General features: G+C 41.1%; 1 protein-coding gene across 1 annotated transcript; it reads right to left on the bottom strand.

The window, feature by feature from the left end:
• Window positions 1-1,331: 1,331 nt before the first annotated feature.
• LOC138874012 (uncharacterized) lies at window positions 1,332-2,327 on the bottom strand. Its single transcript, XM_070152512.1, has 2 exons — window positions 1,872-2,327; window positions 1,332-1,466 (listed from the first exon to the last, which is right to left on the bottom strand). Exons 1-2 carry the CDS (start codon window positions 2,325-2,327, stop codon window positions 1,332-1,334), a joined length of 591 nt encoding a protein of 196 aa, XP_070008613.1.
• Window positions 2,328-15,661: the final 13,334 nt, after the last annotated feature.

The following is a 15,661-nucleotide window of genomic DNA, read 5'->3' as shown; positions in this document are numbered from 1 at the left end:
TGAAAGATGATCTTACCTACTTCTCTCTTGCACAGGCCTTACAAATTTTGTCTTCTTTGAACTTGATGTTGGGTAACCCTATTACCAAGTCCTTAGAAACCAATTTGTTTAGTTGATTCAGACTGGCATGACCAAGTCTTTTGTGCCACAGGAGTGGATTATTATCCAGCACACTTAGGCAGGTTAGTTCATTTTCTGAGAGAGTAGACAAATCTATAATGTAAATATCGTTAACTCTTTTTCCCTGCAAAACAATCTTGTTAGTGGTAAGGTTAATCACAAAGCATTTAGTATAGGTGAATGCTACAAGGTTACCTCTATCACATAGTTGTGACACACTGATCAGGCTGTATTTCAAGCTATCTATCAGGTAGACATTCTCAATGGAGTGAGAGTCTGTCTTACCTACTTTTCCAACCCCAATGATCTCACCTTTCTTCCCATTTCCAAAGGAGACATTGCCTCCCCTTAAGTCCTCAAGTGAAAGGAACTAGTTCTTGCTTCCAGTCATATGTTTTGAGCAGCCACTATCCATGTACCATATTTGGCTACTTCCCTTCACTTGGACCTGCAAAAAGAAATCAAGGGCTAGTCTTAGGAACCCAAACTAGTTTGGGTCCCTTTCTATAGGCAAAGAGATAAATCAGATTCCTTTTAGCCCACCCAGACAGCCTATTTTTTTCTTGAACAAAAGTTTTGTTCTTTTGACTGGCCTTTTCTTTTACATTACATTCATTTTTGTAATGGCCAGTCTTGCCACAGTGTGTGCAAATTTTGTTCTCAGGAAGAGTGAGGTACTTGCTTTTAGGATCCCACTTAGGTGCTTGAGTCCCATAACCAAATCATTTTTTGTTGCTACTGTGATGTTCTTGTAGCTAGGAGAGTGCATCATAATCCTTGTTCTATTTGCAAGTTCTGTCTAGTTCATGTTTTACCTTCCCTAGATCTTCTTTTAATACTCTTACATGCTCATCTTTCATGTACAACTCATCCTTCATTTTTCCTAAGTTTTCTTCTAGGGTGAGATGTGTGTGATCAGTTTTCTTCTTTCCTGTTCCTAGTTTCAGTTTTAAGTTCTCAGACCTAAGTTCTAGGACACTAGTATCAAGTTTAAGAACCTGGTTCTTCAACTCAGTATTTTCACTTTCACTCTCATTAGCCCTAGACTCTAGATTTTTGCACTTGGCTTTTAGGATCATACATTCCCTAGACAACTCTTCCTTCTCATTGTTAATTATCTCAAACTCATCAATGAAGTCTAGCTGTAGCTCAGACAACCTCTCTTTAGACATGAATTTAATCTTGTCTTTGAGATGAAGAATACTTACATCTTATTCATCATTTGATTCTCCGATGGCAATAAGTGCTTGTTCATCTCCAGCTTCATCTTTTGAGTCCTTATCTGATGTTTCTCCCCAGGTAGCAACCATAGCCTTTTTTGATCCTTTGTTCCTTTTTGGTTGAACCTGTTCCTTATTCATGTTCCTTTGTTAAGACCTTTCCTTCTTCCACCCAATTTCCCATTAAGGGCAATTCTTGATCAGGTGATCAGTCTTACCACACTTGTAGCAACCTTCATTGGTCTGTTTCTCAGGAGCCCTTGGTTTGTTAAAGGTTGTACCTCTTGAAGAACCCTTTCCTCTCATCAGGTACTTTTTGAAATCTCTTGTGATCATAGCCATTTCATCATCCTCCAGATCTGAACCTTCAGCAATTCTGAGAGCCGGACTTCTTTCCTTCTTTGGTGCATCCATTTTCATGGTTTGCCTTCTCAGTTCATAGGCAGTAAGGTTTCCGATTAGTTCATCCAGCTTGAGGGTAGCAATGTTCTTTAATTCCTGAATAGCAGTGATTTTGCTTTCCCAAGAGACTGGCAAAACTCTTGTCAAAATCTTCTCAACTTTGTCTTCTTCAAGAATAATTCTTCCAAGAGACTTGAATTTATTTGTCAGTATGGTGAACCTTGTATACATCTCTTGGATGGTTTCTCTTTCCTTTATGGTGAAATTCTCATACTGAGAATACAGCAGTGTTCCTATGGACCTCTTCACCTGAGGTGTTCCTTCATGAGCCACTTGCAAAGTGTCCCAGATTTCCTTAGCAGTGGTACAACTTTGAATTCTACTGTACTCATCTGGACCTAGTTCACACACAAGCCATTTCTTGGCCTTGGCATTCTTCTCCCACTTCTTCAGGTCTTCAACTGTGCAGTCAGATCTTGTCTTTGGCACATCCACTCCTTTAGCATTCTTCTTAGTAGTTGCTAGAGGACCATCAGTGACTATGTCCCAGAGTTCATAGTCTTCTCCTATGATGTGATCCCTCATCCCGTTATTCCACTACAAATAGTACTGATCATTGAAAAGTGGAGGCCTAGCAGTGGATTGCCCTTCCCAATTCCCAGGTGCACCACTCATGTTGATCTTTTCCTAAGGTGTTAGCCTCTTCAAGGATAAATCGCTCTGATACCAATTGATGTTCTAAACGTCAATACCACACAACAGGGGGTGATTTGTGTGGTACCCAATTTTCGCTCTAGAAGAACCTGGTTCTTCTAGGTGTTCTAACTACTACGGTTTGCGGAATAAAGAGTACATAAAATAAAGAACACAGAGATTTTATGTGGAAAACACCTGGCTCAAAAGGTGAAAAAACCACGACCTACTACTCAGTAGGATTTCCCAAACTTCCACTTAAATCACTGAGCCAAAATAGCATTTACAAAAACACTTTGTAAACCTAAGGATTAACTCTAATCCCGTTGTGGCACACAACCTAAACTGTTACGACAACTTTAAGTTAGCTTATAACTTGAACACTCAAAGTACCTAATATAATTGCTTCTATGAAAGCTGAAAGGTACAACTTCAAACCACCTACTACAATTGAACTGGAATAAGAAAAAACACAATGGAACTGTTTCTTCTATCTCGTTCAAGTAGCTTTTGGAGTGCACACTCAAATCTCACATAAATTGCTTGAAAAAACATCTTGCTCTTTTGCTTTCAATTTAGTTTAACTTTTGCGTTCGTGCAATACATGTAAAAGAGAACAATCACTGTCATTTAATAGGTTAGAAGTCAGAGTTTGATTGGGACTCAATTTCTGATTTTCTATCGTAGTTGAGTCCTTAAAGATATCAAACTCTAACACTTTCTTTATCCAGATTGTGTTCTCTTCATATAAGGAAACTTTCTCCCCTTATCTAATATGCAATCTTTTCGATCAGATCAGGAGATATTACTGCTTGATTAGTAGGACTTATCTCCTTCACGTACATCTCACATGTGTAGGTTGATCATGACAGTGCTTCACAAGATGGACCTGATCCATGACTGAGTTCATTTGTCATTCTTCAAAACTTCACCTGTTCTTGGGCCAACATGTTGTTATTGTAAATAATCATAAAGTCATGTAGCAGATAAAGTAGGAATTCAACAAGTGATTATGATCTACAATTAGCATATAAGGGTGAACTTGACAACAGGGATGGAACATGTGCTAACAATTTTAACTAAAGCACGTACAAACAATTCTAATAACAAAAGATATAATCATGAAACGATTTTTACAATCAATTGTATAAAAGGAGCCTAACGGTCCAAATCGGTCAAATACCACATATAGGTCGTGTGCCCACTCGTCACCTCGCGTACACGACCTTCACATAACACGAACGACACAATCATCTCAAATCCTAAGGGATGGTTCCCCCCCCCCCACAAAATTAGACAAGACACTCAACTTAACGGAGTTAGGCCGATATCCCAAAATAGCCCTCTTATGCGAAACGACGTTCGGACGGCTCCAATCTAATCAAAATATTTTTATAAATTAATTAAAATTCATAGAAAAAAAATTCGGATAATAATACATCGATTTCCAATTTTATTCTAAAAGGCAACCGAAAGTCAACGCGAGGCTCGCCTCTTGGAACTCGACATAATTTTCACGAAATCTGAACGCCTATTCCGATACGAGTTCAACCAAACCAATTTCATCAAACTGATAATGAATCAACCTTCAAATCTTAAATTTTTATTTTTGAAAAAGTTTACAAATTTCTCCAATTTCTTCCATTTGATTCACTAATAATTGGTGAAAATAACCATGGAATCATGAAGTATAATCACTTTTGGGTATTGAACACTTATCTCAATCCATATGGTGAAAATCGCCTCAAAATCGCTTCAATCTGAGCTCTATAGCTTCAAATGTGTTAAAATGGCCAAAACCCCGAAATATAGCTTCTGCCCCAGGTAGGTCACATCTTTAAAATGCGACCTATTTCAACCTATTTCCAAGCAGAAATTGCAGTGAAAACTGCAGTATTAGGTTTTAGTAAATCGATCATAACTTTTTGTAAACAACTCCAATTGACAAATAGGTTAACTTTTTAAGAACTAGACACAAACGGCTATAACTTTTATTTTTGGATCATCTCCAAATTCTTTATAGAGTGCAAGATATAAGCTCCCAAATTCTGAATCGAAATGAAGGAAGGACTGATTTTCGATGCTTATGTTCTGTTCGGAATCGCTTCTACGATCGCGCAGGTGCGTAAAATGCATCGCACCCGCGACCTCTCTCTCGTCCCCCTTCCCAATCGCTTCTGCGAGGTCGCTTCTATGATAAAGCTGCCACAGAAGCAAGCACACCAGCTGCTGCGCAACTTCAGCTTAACAGAAATTCCAGCAGCTCCTATTGTCCAAAAATCCAATTCGTTAACCTTCCGAAATACACATGAGGCCCTCGAGACTTAACCAATTATACCAACTTGTCCCAAAATACAATACAAACTTACTCGAGACTTCAAACCACATCAAACAATGCCGAAATTATGAATCGCGCATTAAATCGAATTATGAGGTTTCAAATCTTCCCACTTTTATATGTTGCACCGAAACGTATCAAATCATTCCGGAATGACTTTAAATTTTGCACATAAGTCATAAATGAAATAATGGAGTTGTTTTAATTTTCAGAATCAAATTCTGACCTCGATAGTAATAAATTTAACTCACGGTCAAACTTTTCAAAAATCTTTTATTTTCTAACTTTCGCCAAAATGCGCTGAATTGTCGTACAGACATCCAAATCCAAATCTGGACATGCGCCTAAGTCTGAAATCACCATACAAAGCTATTAAAATTATCAAAACTCTATTTCAGAGAAGTTTTCTCAAAGTCAAATCTCCGATCAAACTTTAGAAATTCAAGCTTTATAAAATCAAACCTTTTATTTTTTTCAAAAACTAATGGAAAACGTGCCTACAAACCTCGAAATTACTTCAAATTTTGTACATTAATTATAAATATGTTACGAAGTTGATCAAACTCTCGGAATCCAACTTAGGACCCGATATCAAATAAATCCAATTATGGCCAAATTTAGGAATTTTTTAAGCTTTTAAATTTTTAGTTTCCGTCAAATGGAGATAATTCAAGCTAGGGACTTTCAAATTTGATTCCGGACATATGCCCAAGTCCCAAATCATGATACGGATCTACCAAAACCATCAATATACTGATTTGGGTCGATTTGCTTAAAATATTGACCGAAGTCAACTCAAATAAATTTTAAAGGCAAAATTTCATATTTTCTTTGGTTTTTCACATAAAAAGTTTCCGAAAATAGATACGGATTGCGCACACAAATCGATGAAGGGTTAATGGAGCTATTTGAGGTCTAGAAATACATAAATGAAGGTTAAATTAAAAATGACCTATTAGGTCATCATAGTTAACTCTTTCTCTTTTGTAGAAATATGTCTAACGTACCTTCTGATTCTAGAGAGGGAAGAGAAGTGATCCCTCTATCGATGGTGTTCCCTCCTTATGTGGGGAGCATCCCTTTCGTCATCAAGGATGAAAATTTCCCTATGGTGGAGGAGATAGTTCCTTGCAACCTTGATTTAAGATCTAACTTCTCCAAGTCACTTGACGTCGAACCTAGAAACTTCAAATCCGAGATGACAGAGGCTGATTTGATAGATATTAAAGCTAAGTTCAGCCTTTTTGACCATGTGGATTTGGTCCTGGTCGAAGGGGATATAGTGCGGGTCCATCACCCTGGGCATTGTGCCTTCTACGCCTACCCTTTTCAGCTCGGCTATACCCTTTCTCTCCTTTCGCTAGTGGAGGAATTCTGCCGCTATTACAAAATTTTCCCGGCTCAGATCGTGTCGTACGTTTACAAGGTCATAAGGATGCTTACTAAATTTGTGGAGCTGGTGGGAATCGAACTCTCTCTTCGACATCTGATCCACATGTTCGTCCCCCATCTTTTATAGGGGGACGATGTTGAACCTTCGCCTCCAAGGAGGTAAAGGTTTATTGGTGAAGATGGATGATAAAGTCAGCCGTTGGTTTTGGTTTAATTTTTTCTTCATCAGAACCAAGGACGTGGTAGCCAGTGTTGATGGCTTTCTTGAGGCCTGGAACTGCAATTATGAGTACTTACTTTTCTTATATGCGTGTATATAACTTTTGTTTGTTTGGTCATGGGTTTTGACTTCTCCTCTTTTTCTCGTGTAGCTAAAACCTTGTCCCCTCCTTCTATCGAGGACATATCCGGCTGGGTCGGTCGAATCTTCCCTCACATCGTCGGGATTCGTGAATGGTTTGGCTTTTTGAAGAACTTTGGGCCTCATCCCCCTTCGGCTGGTGAGTCATATATGTTGTTACCGATGTTTTACTTATTTTCATCTTTTGGTTATCCTTGTTGATTTTTCCTTCTTCATTGGTTAACCTTTAGCTTCGAGGAAATTGAAAGCCCATGCGCCCGCATTTCGAAAGAGGAAAAAAACTAAGCCTTCGGCTTTCGCCCCTACTTCGATTGCATCCATCTATGTTCGTGACCTGATCCCTTCCTCGCCCTCAGCTACCTCTAATCATTCCCTTATTTTCCTACTGCTACATTTATTCCTTCCTCGACCACGAGAACCTCGACCCCCTTCTTATACCGTCTTATAGATGAAGACGACGAGCTCGCACTTGGCAAGGAAGACGTAATGCCTCAGAAAATGAGGTCCGTAGATATTAGTGAAGGGTTTCTTGGGATTTTGATTTAATAGGAGTGACTTTTTGCTCAGTGAGATGATGACCATTTTCATCAAGGATGACGTCGAATTAGTATCAGATATTCTGAGGACGATATGTGGGTATGTCTATTCTTTCTGCGATAATGGAAGTAGAAGAGTTAGTCATTGGATTCCTTGATACTTCACGGCAAGAGGAATTTGTCAACTTCTTGACTAACTGATGATACTTCTTTACCGGTCGATGAGAGAGGCAAAGACGTTGCTGAGGAAGGCTATGAGATGGGTTCGAACGTCAATGCGGGCGACCTGAAGATGGTGGCGGAAGGATTTACCCAACTCGAGGTGAGGTTGGAGGGTCTACGAGGACCATTGCGATCCCTATGGATCGCGATTTATTGAAGAATATGGAGGAAGTGGTCCCCGTCCTAGGCCCCTCTGTTCCGAGATAGAGGGTAAGACTCTTAAGGAGTTGAGTGACACTACTTTAACGAGGAGTATTGCTGGCCTTTCCTTTAGAGTGAGTTTTCAGTGACCTGTTTTTTTTTTTCTTTGTTTTTTGTTTCTGACTCGTTTCTTTTCTTTTTATGGTTGCAGACTATGATTTTGGAGATCGACAACACCTGAAGGGAGGAAAGGCGTAGGAAACTTTTTGTAAGACTCAAAAAGAAGTACTTTGAGTATCGATGCAAGTATGGGGAGTTTTACCGGTGGCTCAACGAGGGTGGCGACATGCAGGCCCTTCGAAACAAGTTAAAGGAGAAGATGATGAGCTGGTGAAGTCCATTGAGAAATGCAGTGTCCTTGAAGGGACATTGAGATGTAAAAGAGGAGCTTGAGGTTAGTAAAAGCATGGAGGCCCAATGCATTGACCTTCAAGAACAAGTGGTCGAGTTGCGTAGGCGATTGACGGAATGTCGGCTTTAGTTAGAGGGCCTTAATGGTGAAGTTTCTAAGAAGCAAAGTGAGCTTGAGAAGGCAGAGTCTCTTTGATTAGATGCTCAGAGAAGATTGGAGGTGCTTGAGCTTACGCACAACGCCGTCCAAGATGAGCGGGAGAATGACCAGTCCTTGGCGAAGGCTAAGGAGGAATGACTGGAGGGTAGGGTCGGAGAGCTGGAGAAAAATAACGCCCTCCTTCATGGTCGGGTTGTCTTGTTGGAAGTTGAGAAGGTTCAGCTGCTTGTACAACCATCTTATTCTCATACTTCAGACTTTCCCAACGTTCCTCGAGAATTATATGAGGAGTGGATTCATGATGAGGCTCAACTGGATGTATATCAAGATTTGCATAAGGTAGGATCCGTTTCTGAGGTCGACCTCGAGGGTGTTCATGTTAAGGCCCGTGATGCTTGAGCCAGTCATAAGTATGATCCTACTACTCCTGAGGCTGATAAGGAGGACGATAAAGGCATGGATCGGTTAAGGATGACGCTTGGTACAACATCGCTTATTATGAGGGTGTAGACGGCATGAGTGGAGGTAACCAAGGCATCGAAGGCGTAGAAGGTCATGATGGTAGTGATCAACAGTTTTTCTTCTTTTTTTTGGTAAATTTGTGCATTCTTTGGCAGTATCTTCATGAGCCTTTGTAACGGATTTTTTACGTGGGAAATGCCCAATTTATTTTTTGCATCTACTTCTTTTCCTGTAGTTCGCTTTCCATACTTGTATGTTTTTGCTTTTGTTGCTTGGCTACCTTGGCTCTTTCTTTATGTGTTAGAATATTGCCGAGGTCCGCTAGGTGTTAGTTCGAACAAGGTCGAATGTAATTTAGATTTATGGCCAAGGTCCAGCAGGTGTTAGTTTGAACAAGGTAGACCGTAACATAAATTTTATTATGGTCGATTGCCAGTAGGTGTAGCTCGAACAAGGTCGAACGTAACCTAAATTTTATTATGTTCGAGGGTCAATAGGAGTTAGTTCGAACAAGGTCGAACGTAACCTAAATTTTATTATGGCCAAGGGCTAGTAGGTGTTAGTTCGAACAAGGTCGAACTTAATCTAAATTTTATTATGGTCAAGGGCCAGTAGGTGTCAGTTTGAACAAGGTCGAACGTGACCTAAAATTAAGAAAGGTGTGCTGATAATTGTAAAGTTTATTGTCTTGGCATTATTGCTTTTATTACATAGTTGGAGAAAATTCATAGATTTTTTGGGCGTTGGGTGGCATTCCAGTCTCAGTCCCAGTCTATCTAGTCCCTTTTGTTAATTCACCTGGAGAGTGTTCGAGAGGTCGAGTAATGAATTAGCAGTCGCGACCCCATCTTTGTGTACTTCAGCTTAAAGTATTCCCTTCATCGCCTCGTTAAAAACCTCATTGAGAAAACCCAACTAGGACAAAACTCAAGTGAGGGAAAAAGAGTATGACTTGGGGAACACTTTATCTCGTAAAAGTTGAAGTATTTGAGGTGGCTAATATCCCAGTTGTTTAGTAGTAGCTTTCCTTCCATTGTTGCTTTTGCTGTGATTTTGTACGGGCCGTCCCAATTTGTTCCCAACTTGCCTTTCCTAAGGTCTTTGCTCGCTTATGTTTTAGCCTTAGGTATGTAGTCCCCAACTTTAAGCGGCCTGCCCTTTGCTTTCTTGTTATAATAGGTTTTGCCTTTTGTTTTGGGCGATCATTCTTATATAGGTCATATCTCTTCATTCGTCAACTTCGTCGAAATCCTACCTTCTGCTCTCATCGTTGCTTGTACCGCTCTCATGGGAGTACATTAGGTTGGGTTCTTCAACATCAACTAGTATTATTACCTCGGTCCCATAGACCAAAGAGTAGGGTGTCACTCTTATGCTCGTCTTTAGAGTTGTTCGGTAAGCCCATAGTACTTCTGGTAGTATTTCTGGCCACAGTCCCTTGGCGTCTTCAAGCTTTTTCTTCATGATGTTCAGTATCGACTTGTTGGATGACTTTGCTTGCCCGTTGTCGAGAGTATCCTTTTGATATGACATTTCTCAAAGAACTCAGCAGTTTTCTTTCCCATAAACTGGGATCCGTTATCGCAGCTGATCTCTTTAAGAAGGCCGAACCGGATATGATGTTTCTCCATATAAAGGTGATTACTTCATGTTCCCGTATTTGGGCGAATGCTCCTGCTTCCACCCATTTAGAGAAATAGTTAGTTAAAACCAAAAGGAATCGTATGTTACCTCGCCTTGTCGGGAGGGGGACACGATGTCCATTCCCTATTTGATGAACAACCAAGGTGAGGTGACCGAATGAAGGTGTTCTCCCGCTTGGTGAATCATTGGGCATACTTTTGGCATTGCTCGCATCTCTTTACGAAGTTTACAGCCTCTTTTTTCATGGTAGGCCAGTAATACCCTGCCCGTACGAGGCATCTGACCAGTGCCCGATTTTTGGAGTGAGCCCCATAATGGCCTTCGTGGACTTCTTCAAGGAAGCATCAAGTTTGATTTGGGCCCAAGAATTATGTTAAAGGTTCGCCATAAGTTCTACTATACAGGTCGTTGTGGAGGATAATGTATCTCACCGCTTGCATTCTCAATTTCTTGGCCTTTTTTATCATCTGGGAGTGTGTCGTCCTGCAAGTATGTAATAATATGTTTGTTCCAGTCCCAAGTTAAGTTTATGGTTCTTACCTCGACTTGGTTAAGCGATGAGTTGAGGAGGTGGACCACGTTTTTGTCTCCAGTTGTGATGTTTTTGGTGGTTGCGGCTAGTTTAGCAAAGCGATCTACCTCAGTGTTTTGTGCTCATAGAATTTGGTCGAGCTGGTATTCGTCGAACTCGGGCAGCAGCTTGCAGATTTCGGTTTGATACTTTTTCAATATTCGTTCCTTGATTTTGAAAGTCCCTGTGACTTGGTTGACTACGAGTTAGGAATCACAACATAGTTTTAACCAATTTACCCCACACTTGAGTGCTAGTCTCAAACCTACAATTACAACCTCATACTTAACCTCGTTGTTAGTCATATCCGGGCACCTTATGGACCGGCAAATTATTTTGCTTGTTGGGAATTCGAGTACAAGTCCTAATCCGGATCCCAATGCGTTGGAGGCACCATCGATGTATAGGACCCAAAGGTCTTGTGCTTGGGTGGAAGTTGGGTCGATTTCCCTTTCAACTTCGGGCATTATTTTTGCGGTGAAGTCGGCGACGTAGTCAGCGAGAACTTGCGACTTTGTCATTGTTCGTGATTGGTACATGATATTAGGCTCGCTTAGCTCGATAGCCCATTTGGCCAGCCTTTCCGATAGCTCAGGTTTATGCAAAATTCTTCTTAGGGGAAAGTCGTGACGACCACGATGGGGTGGCATTGGAAATATGGTCTAAGATTTCATGAAGCTACGACTAAGGCCAAAGCCAGTTTCTGGAGGTGAGGGTACCTCGTATCGGCATCGACTAATGTTTTGCTAATATAATAGATGGGGGATTGCGTACCTTTATTTTCTCGAACCAGTATTGTGCTGATAGCTACTTCGGATACATCTAGGTAAATGAGGAGGCGCTCCTTCGGCTCCATTTTTGAAAGCAAGGGTGGCGACGACAGGTATGCCTTTTGTTCTTTCAGGGCCTAGATGCACTCAGAAGTCTACTTGAGGCCGTTATCTTTCTTAAGTATGCCAACGAATTTGTGGCACCTGTCCGGCGATCGTGAGATGAACCTTGATAGGGCGGCAATGCGGTCAATCAAACATTGAACCTATTTTTTGGTGGTTAAGCATTTTGGTATCCCCTCGATAGCTTTGATTTGGTCAAGATTGACCTCGATCCCTCGTTGTGATACAAGGAAACCTAGAAACTTCCCTGAGTATGTCGAATGTTTCTTTCAGATGGTCGATGTGGTATTATTTTCGTTTGGACTTGACCAACATGTCGTCTATAAATATATCCATCGTTTTGCTGAGCTGGTCCTTGAACATCCTTGTCACCAACCTTTGATAAGTTTCCCCCGCATTCTTTAGCCCAAAGGGCATGACCCTGTAGTAGTACGTCCCTTGATGGGTGATGAATGTGTTTTTGCCCTGGTCCTCTTCTTCCATGAGGATATGATTATAACCTGAGTAAGCGTCTAAGAAGCTTAGTAGTTCATGCTCGACCGTTATGTCGATGAGTTGGTCGATGTGAGGTAACGAGAACAGATCCTTGAGGCATTCTTTGTTCAAATCCGTGAAATCCACGCACATCCACCATTTTCCATTCTTCTTTTTCACCATGACCATGTTGGCGACCCACTTGGGATACCTCAACTCACTTATGGAACCATTTTCTAAAAGTTTTTCCACCTTTTCGCGTATTGCATCATTAATTGTGGAGTTAAACTTATGCTTGACCTGTCCCATTAAGGTGTGGAATAGGTTGACGTTCAATTTTATGCATGGCGATTTCCTGTGATATGCCTATCATATCTACATGGCAGAAAGCAAAAAAATCTGCGTTAACTATTAAGAATTAATGAAATTTACCCGGTTCCTGTAGTTTGTAGCCGATGTAAGTCTTCTTGTTGCAGTCGTTGAGGTCTAATTGGACGGGGTTGAGGTCTTCTATGGTCGATCCTGCAGCTTCGACCATATCAGGGTCTTTGATGTCATCCCCGCTATTATCATATTCCGACCTCGACCATGCGGATTCTTATGGTTCTTTTTCCTTGTCTCTTTTTTGCTGGGTGGTCATGCTATATAGAGCAATGTGGTAGTATTCTCGGGATTTGCGTTGTTTCCCTCGTATACTGAATATTCCCCATGGAGTTGGGAATTTGATGACTTGTTATAAGCTAGAGGGAACGACTTTCATGGGGGTGTATCCATGGCCGTCCTATTATGGTGTTGTATGCTGTGTCTTGGTCCATGGTGTGGAATGTGGTTTCCAGAGTTATGCTACTGGCCAAAATGGGGAGTGTAATTTTTCTAGATGTTCGCTTAACTACATTGTGAAAATCAGTTAGCGTGATGCAACGCGGTACTATCTTATCTTCGAGTTTCATTTACGCAAGTACTCAAGGATGAATAATGGACACGCCACTCCCGTCATCTACCATAATGCGTCTCACATCGATATTTAAAATTTGTAAAGCAATAAGAAGGGCATCATTTTGAGGAAAAGTCAAACCGTCGGCATCTGACTTATCAAAGATGATACTCTCTTCGAGTTTGCCGTATCATTTGTGGGTGATTGACCGCTCGAGCTTGTGGGTAGAGGTGAATTTTACATTGTTGATGGAGGCAATGATCATATGGATGGTACGAGTGGTAAGGGAAACTTTGGTAGTCCTTGGTGTTGCTCGTGTCCTCTAGCGAAATTAGTTCTCCCCCTGTCACTCAACAACTCTTTGAGGTGTCCTTGTCGTAACATCTTTACGACTTCCTGCCTTAGGGCGATGCAATCTTCAGTTTTGTGCCCTCGTTCTTGGTGGAACTCGCAGAAGGCATCGGACTTTCTGGTACTCGGATTTGATCTCATCTTTTGAGACTATTTTACATTTTGTCCGAGCTTCTCCAGAGCATAGACTATCTCTATAGGTGACAAAAAATTGTTAGCGAATAATAAATGGGGCATACCTTTTTCATTCCGATGAGTCCCTATCTTTGGTATAGACGGGCCTTCTTCATAGCGGGGGAAGGTCGCTGCAGCCATTCTGACATATGGTTAATGTCGTTCCCTGTTAGGTTGTCGAACTGCGAGATCTCTTCTGGCGTCGTTTCTTCAATTCTTTCTGGATTTGATCTGTACTGAGGTCGAGTTGGACCATTGAGGTCATCCTCATATGCTTGGACCTCGGCACAATAAGTGTTGTGAATTTCGTCCCAAGTGTTTGGGGGATACTTCATTAGCCGATTCAATAATTTCCTAGTTGCTCTCGAACCATCCATGCTCAGCCCGTTCTGAAAGGTTGCGCCCGCCATCCTTCGGTCATCCTTACTCGGTTGAATTGGGATAGAAAGTCCCTCTAGCCCTCCCCTAGGTCCTATTTAATGGCAAATATGTCGTTCACTCTCACCTCGTCCTTCTTGGCTTCGACATGGGCCGTTACAAACTTGTCAATGTGATGACCCGATAGGTCATCTAGAGTTTTAGAACCTAATTCTGTGTTTCAAAGCCTCTAATAGCTTATTTAAACCTTCCTCTATTTGTGCGCCCAGACTGGGTGTTTTTTCGGAAGGCTTTTATGTTAAAAACTGATAAAATATGACATTTTGCTTCAAAAATCTATTTGAGTTAACTTCGATCAACGTTTTGAGAAATCGGACCCCCATCCGTATTTTGATGGTTCTGATGGGTCCGTATCGTGATTTGGGACCTGGACATATTCCCGAAATCGAATTCGGAGGTCCCTTGCTCGAGTTATTCATTTTTGTCAAAAATTGAAAGTTTGAAGGTTAAATGATTTTTAAGAAGTGACCGATGTTTGAATTTGTTGATACCGGATCCGTATTTTAGTTTTGTAGCCCACTATAGGTCCATTACTATATTTTTGACTTGTCTGTCAAATTTTGTGAGAAACGGAGTTAGTTTGACGTAATTCGGAATTTCGGTTGTTAAAATAGAAGTTTTAAAGTTTTCTTGAAGTTTTCATTTGATTTGGTGTCAGATTCATAGTTCTAGGCGTTATTTTGGCATTTTGATCGTGTGAGCGAGTTCGTATGAGGTTTTTGGACTTGTGTGCACAATTGGTTTGGAGCCCCGAGGGCTCGAGTGAATTTTGGATAGGCTACGGATGGTTTTAGACTTAGAAAATCTGGTGTTTTCCTCAGCTTCAACTGTTATCTGGTTTCCTTCTTCGCAATCGCGAAGGTACTCTCGCGATCGCCAAGAGTGAACTAGGCTGGGTGGGTTTTTCTTGTACGCAAACGCAAGACACTGGTCGGGAATGAGGAGCACTGGGGTCTGCTCTATGCGAACGTGTAGTGTATTGAGGTGGGGGTAGGGAATCTGGGGTGACTCTATGTGAATGCGAGTCCAGTCTCGCGAACGCGGAGGTTAGGCGGGCTATACCTTCGCGAATGTGTGGAGTCTCCCGCGATCACTTAAGCCAAACAAGCTTTGCTCTTCGCGAACACGTCAGGGTTCACGCAAATGCGATAACACCTGACACCAATGATTAAAACAGTCCCAAAAATGGGATTTTGCCCATTCTTTCAAAATTTCAAAACTAGAAAACCCTATAGGCGATTTTCCCAAGAGCTTTTCTTCCCCAATTTGTTGGTAAGTGATTCTAACTTACTTCTTTTCAATTACCCATTACATTTCATAAGATCTCCACCCAAAATCTAGGATTTTCATGGTAGAAATTGAGGGTTTGGGTAGAATTAGGGATTTTTGTAAAATTGGAATTTAGACCTCAAATTGAGGTTGGACTTCGAAAAAAATTACATAACCGGGTTCGGGGTGAATGGGTAATCGGGTTTTGGTCCGAATTTCGGGTTTTGACCAAGCGGGCCCAAGGTTGATTTTTGACTTTTTGGGGGAAAGTTTGGAAATTATAAATTTATGCATTGTAATTGATTCCTTTCGCAATATTTGATATTATTGAGTCAATTATGGTTAGATACGAGTGGTTTGGAGGCGGATTCTAGGGGAAAGGCCCCGGTGGAGCTCTGAATTGACATCAGAGTAAGGTAAGTGCTGAGTTTAACCTTGACTTGAGGGAATTAGAA

Source organism: Nicotiana sylvestris, chromosome 7, assembly GCF_000393655.2.
Source record: "Nicotiana sylvestris chromosome 7, ASM39365v2, whole genome shotgun sequence".
Classification (NCBI taxonomy): domain Eukaryota; kingdom Viridiplantae; phylum Streptophyta; class Magnoliopsida; order Solanales; family Solanaceae; genus Nicotiana; species Nicotiana sylvestris.
This window is presented reverse-complemented; position numbering and strand designations above follow the sequence as displayed.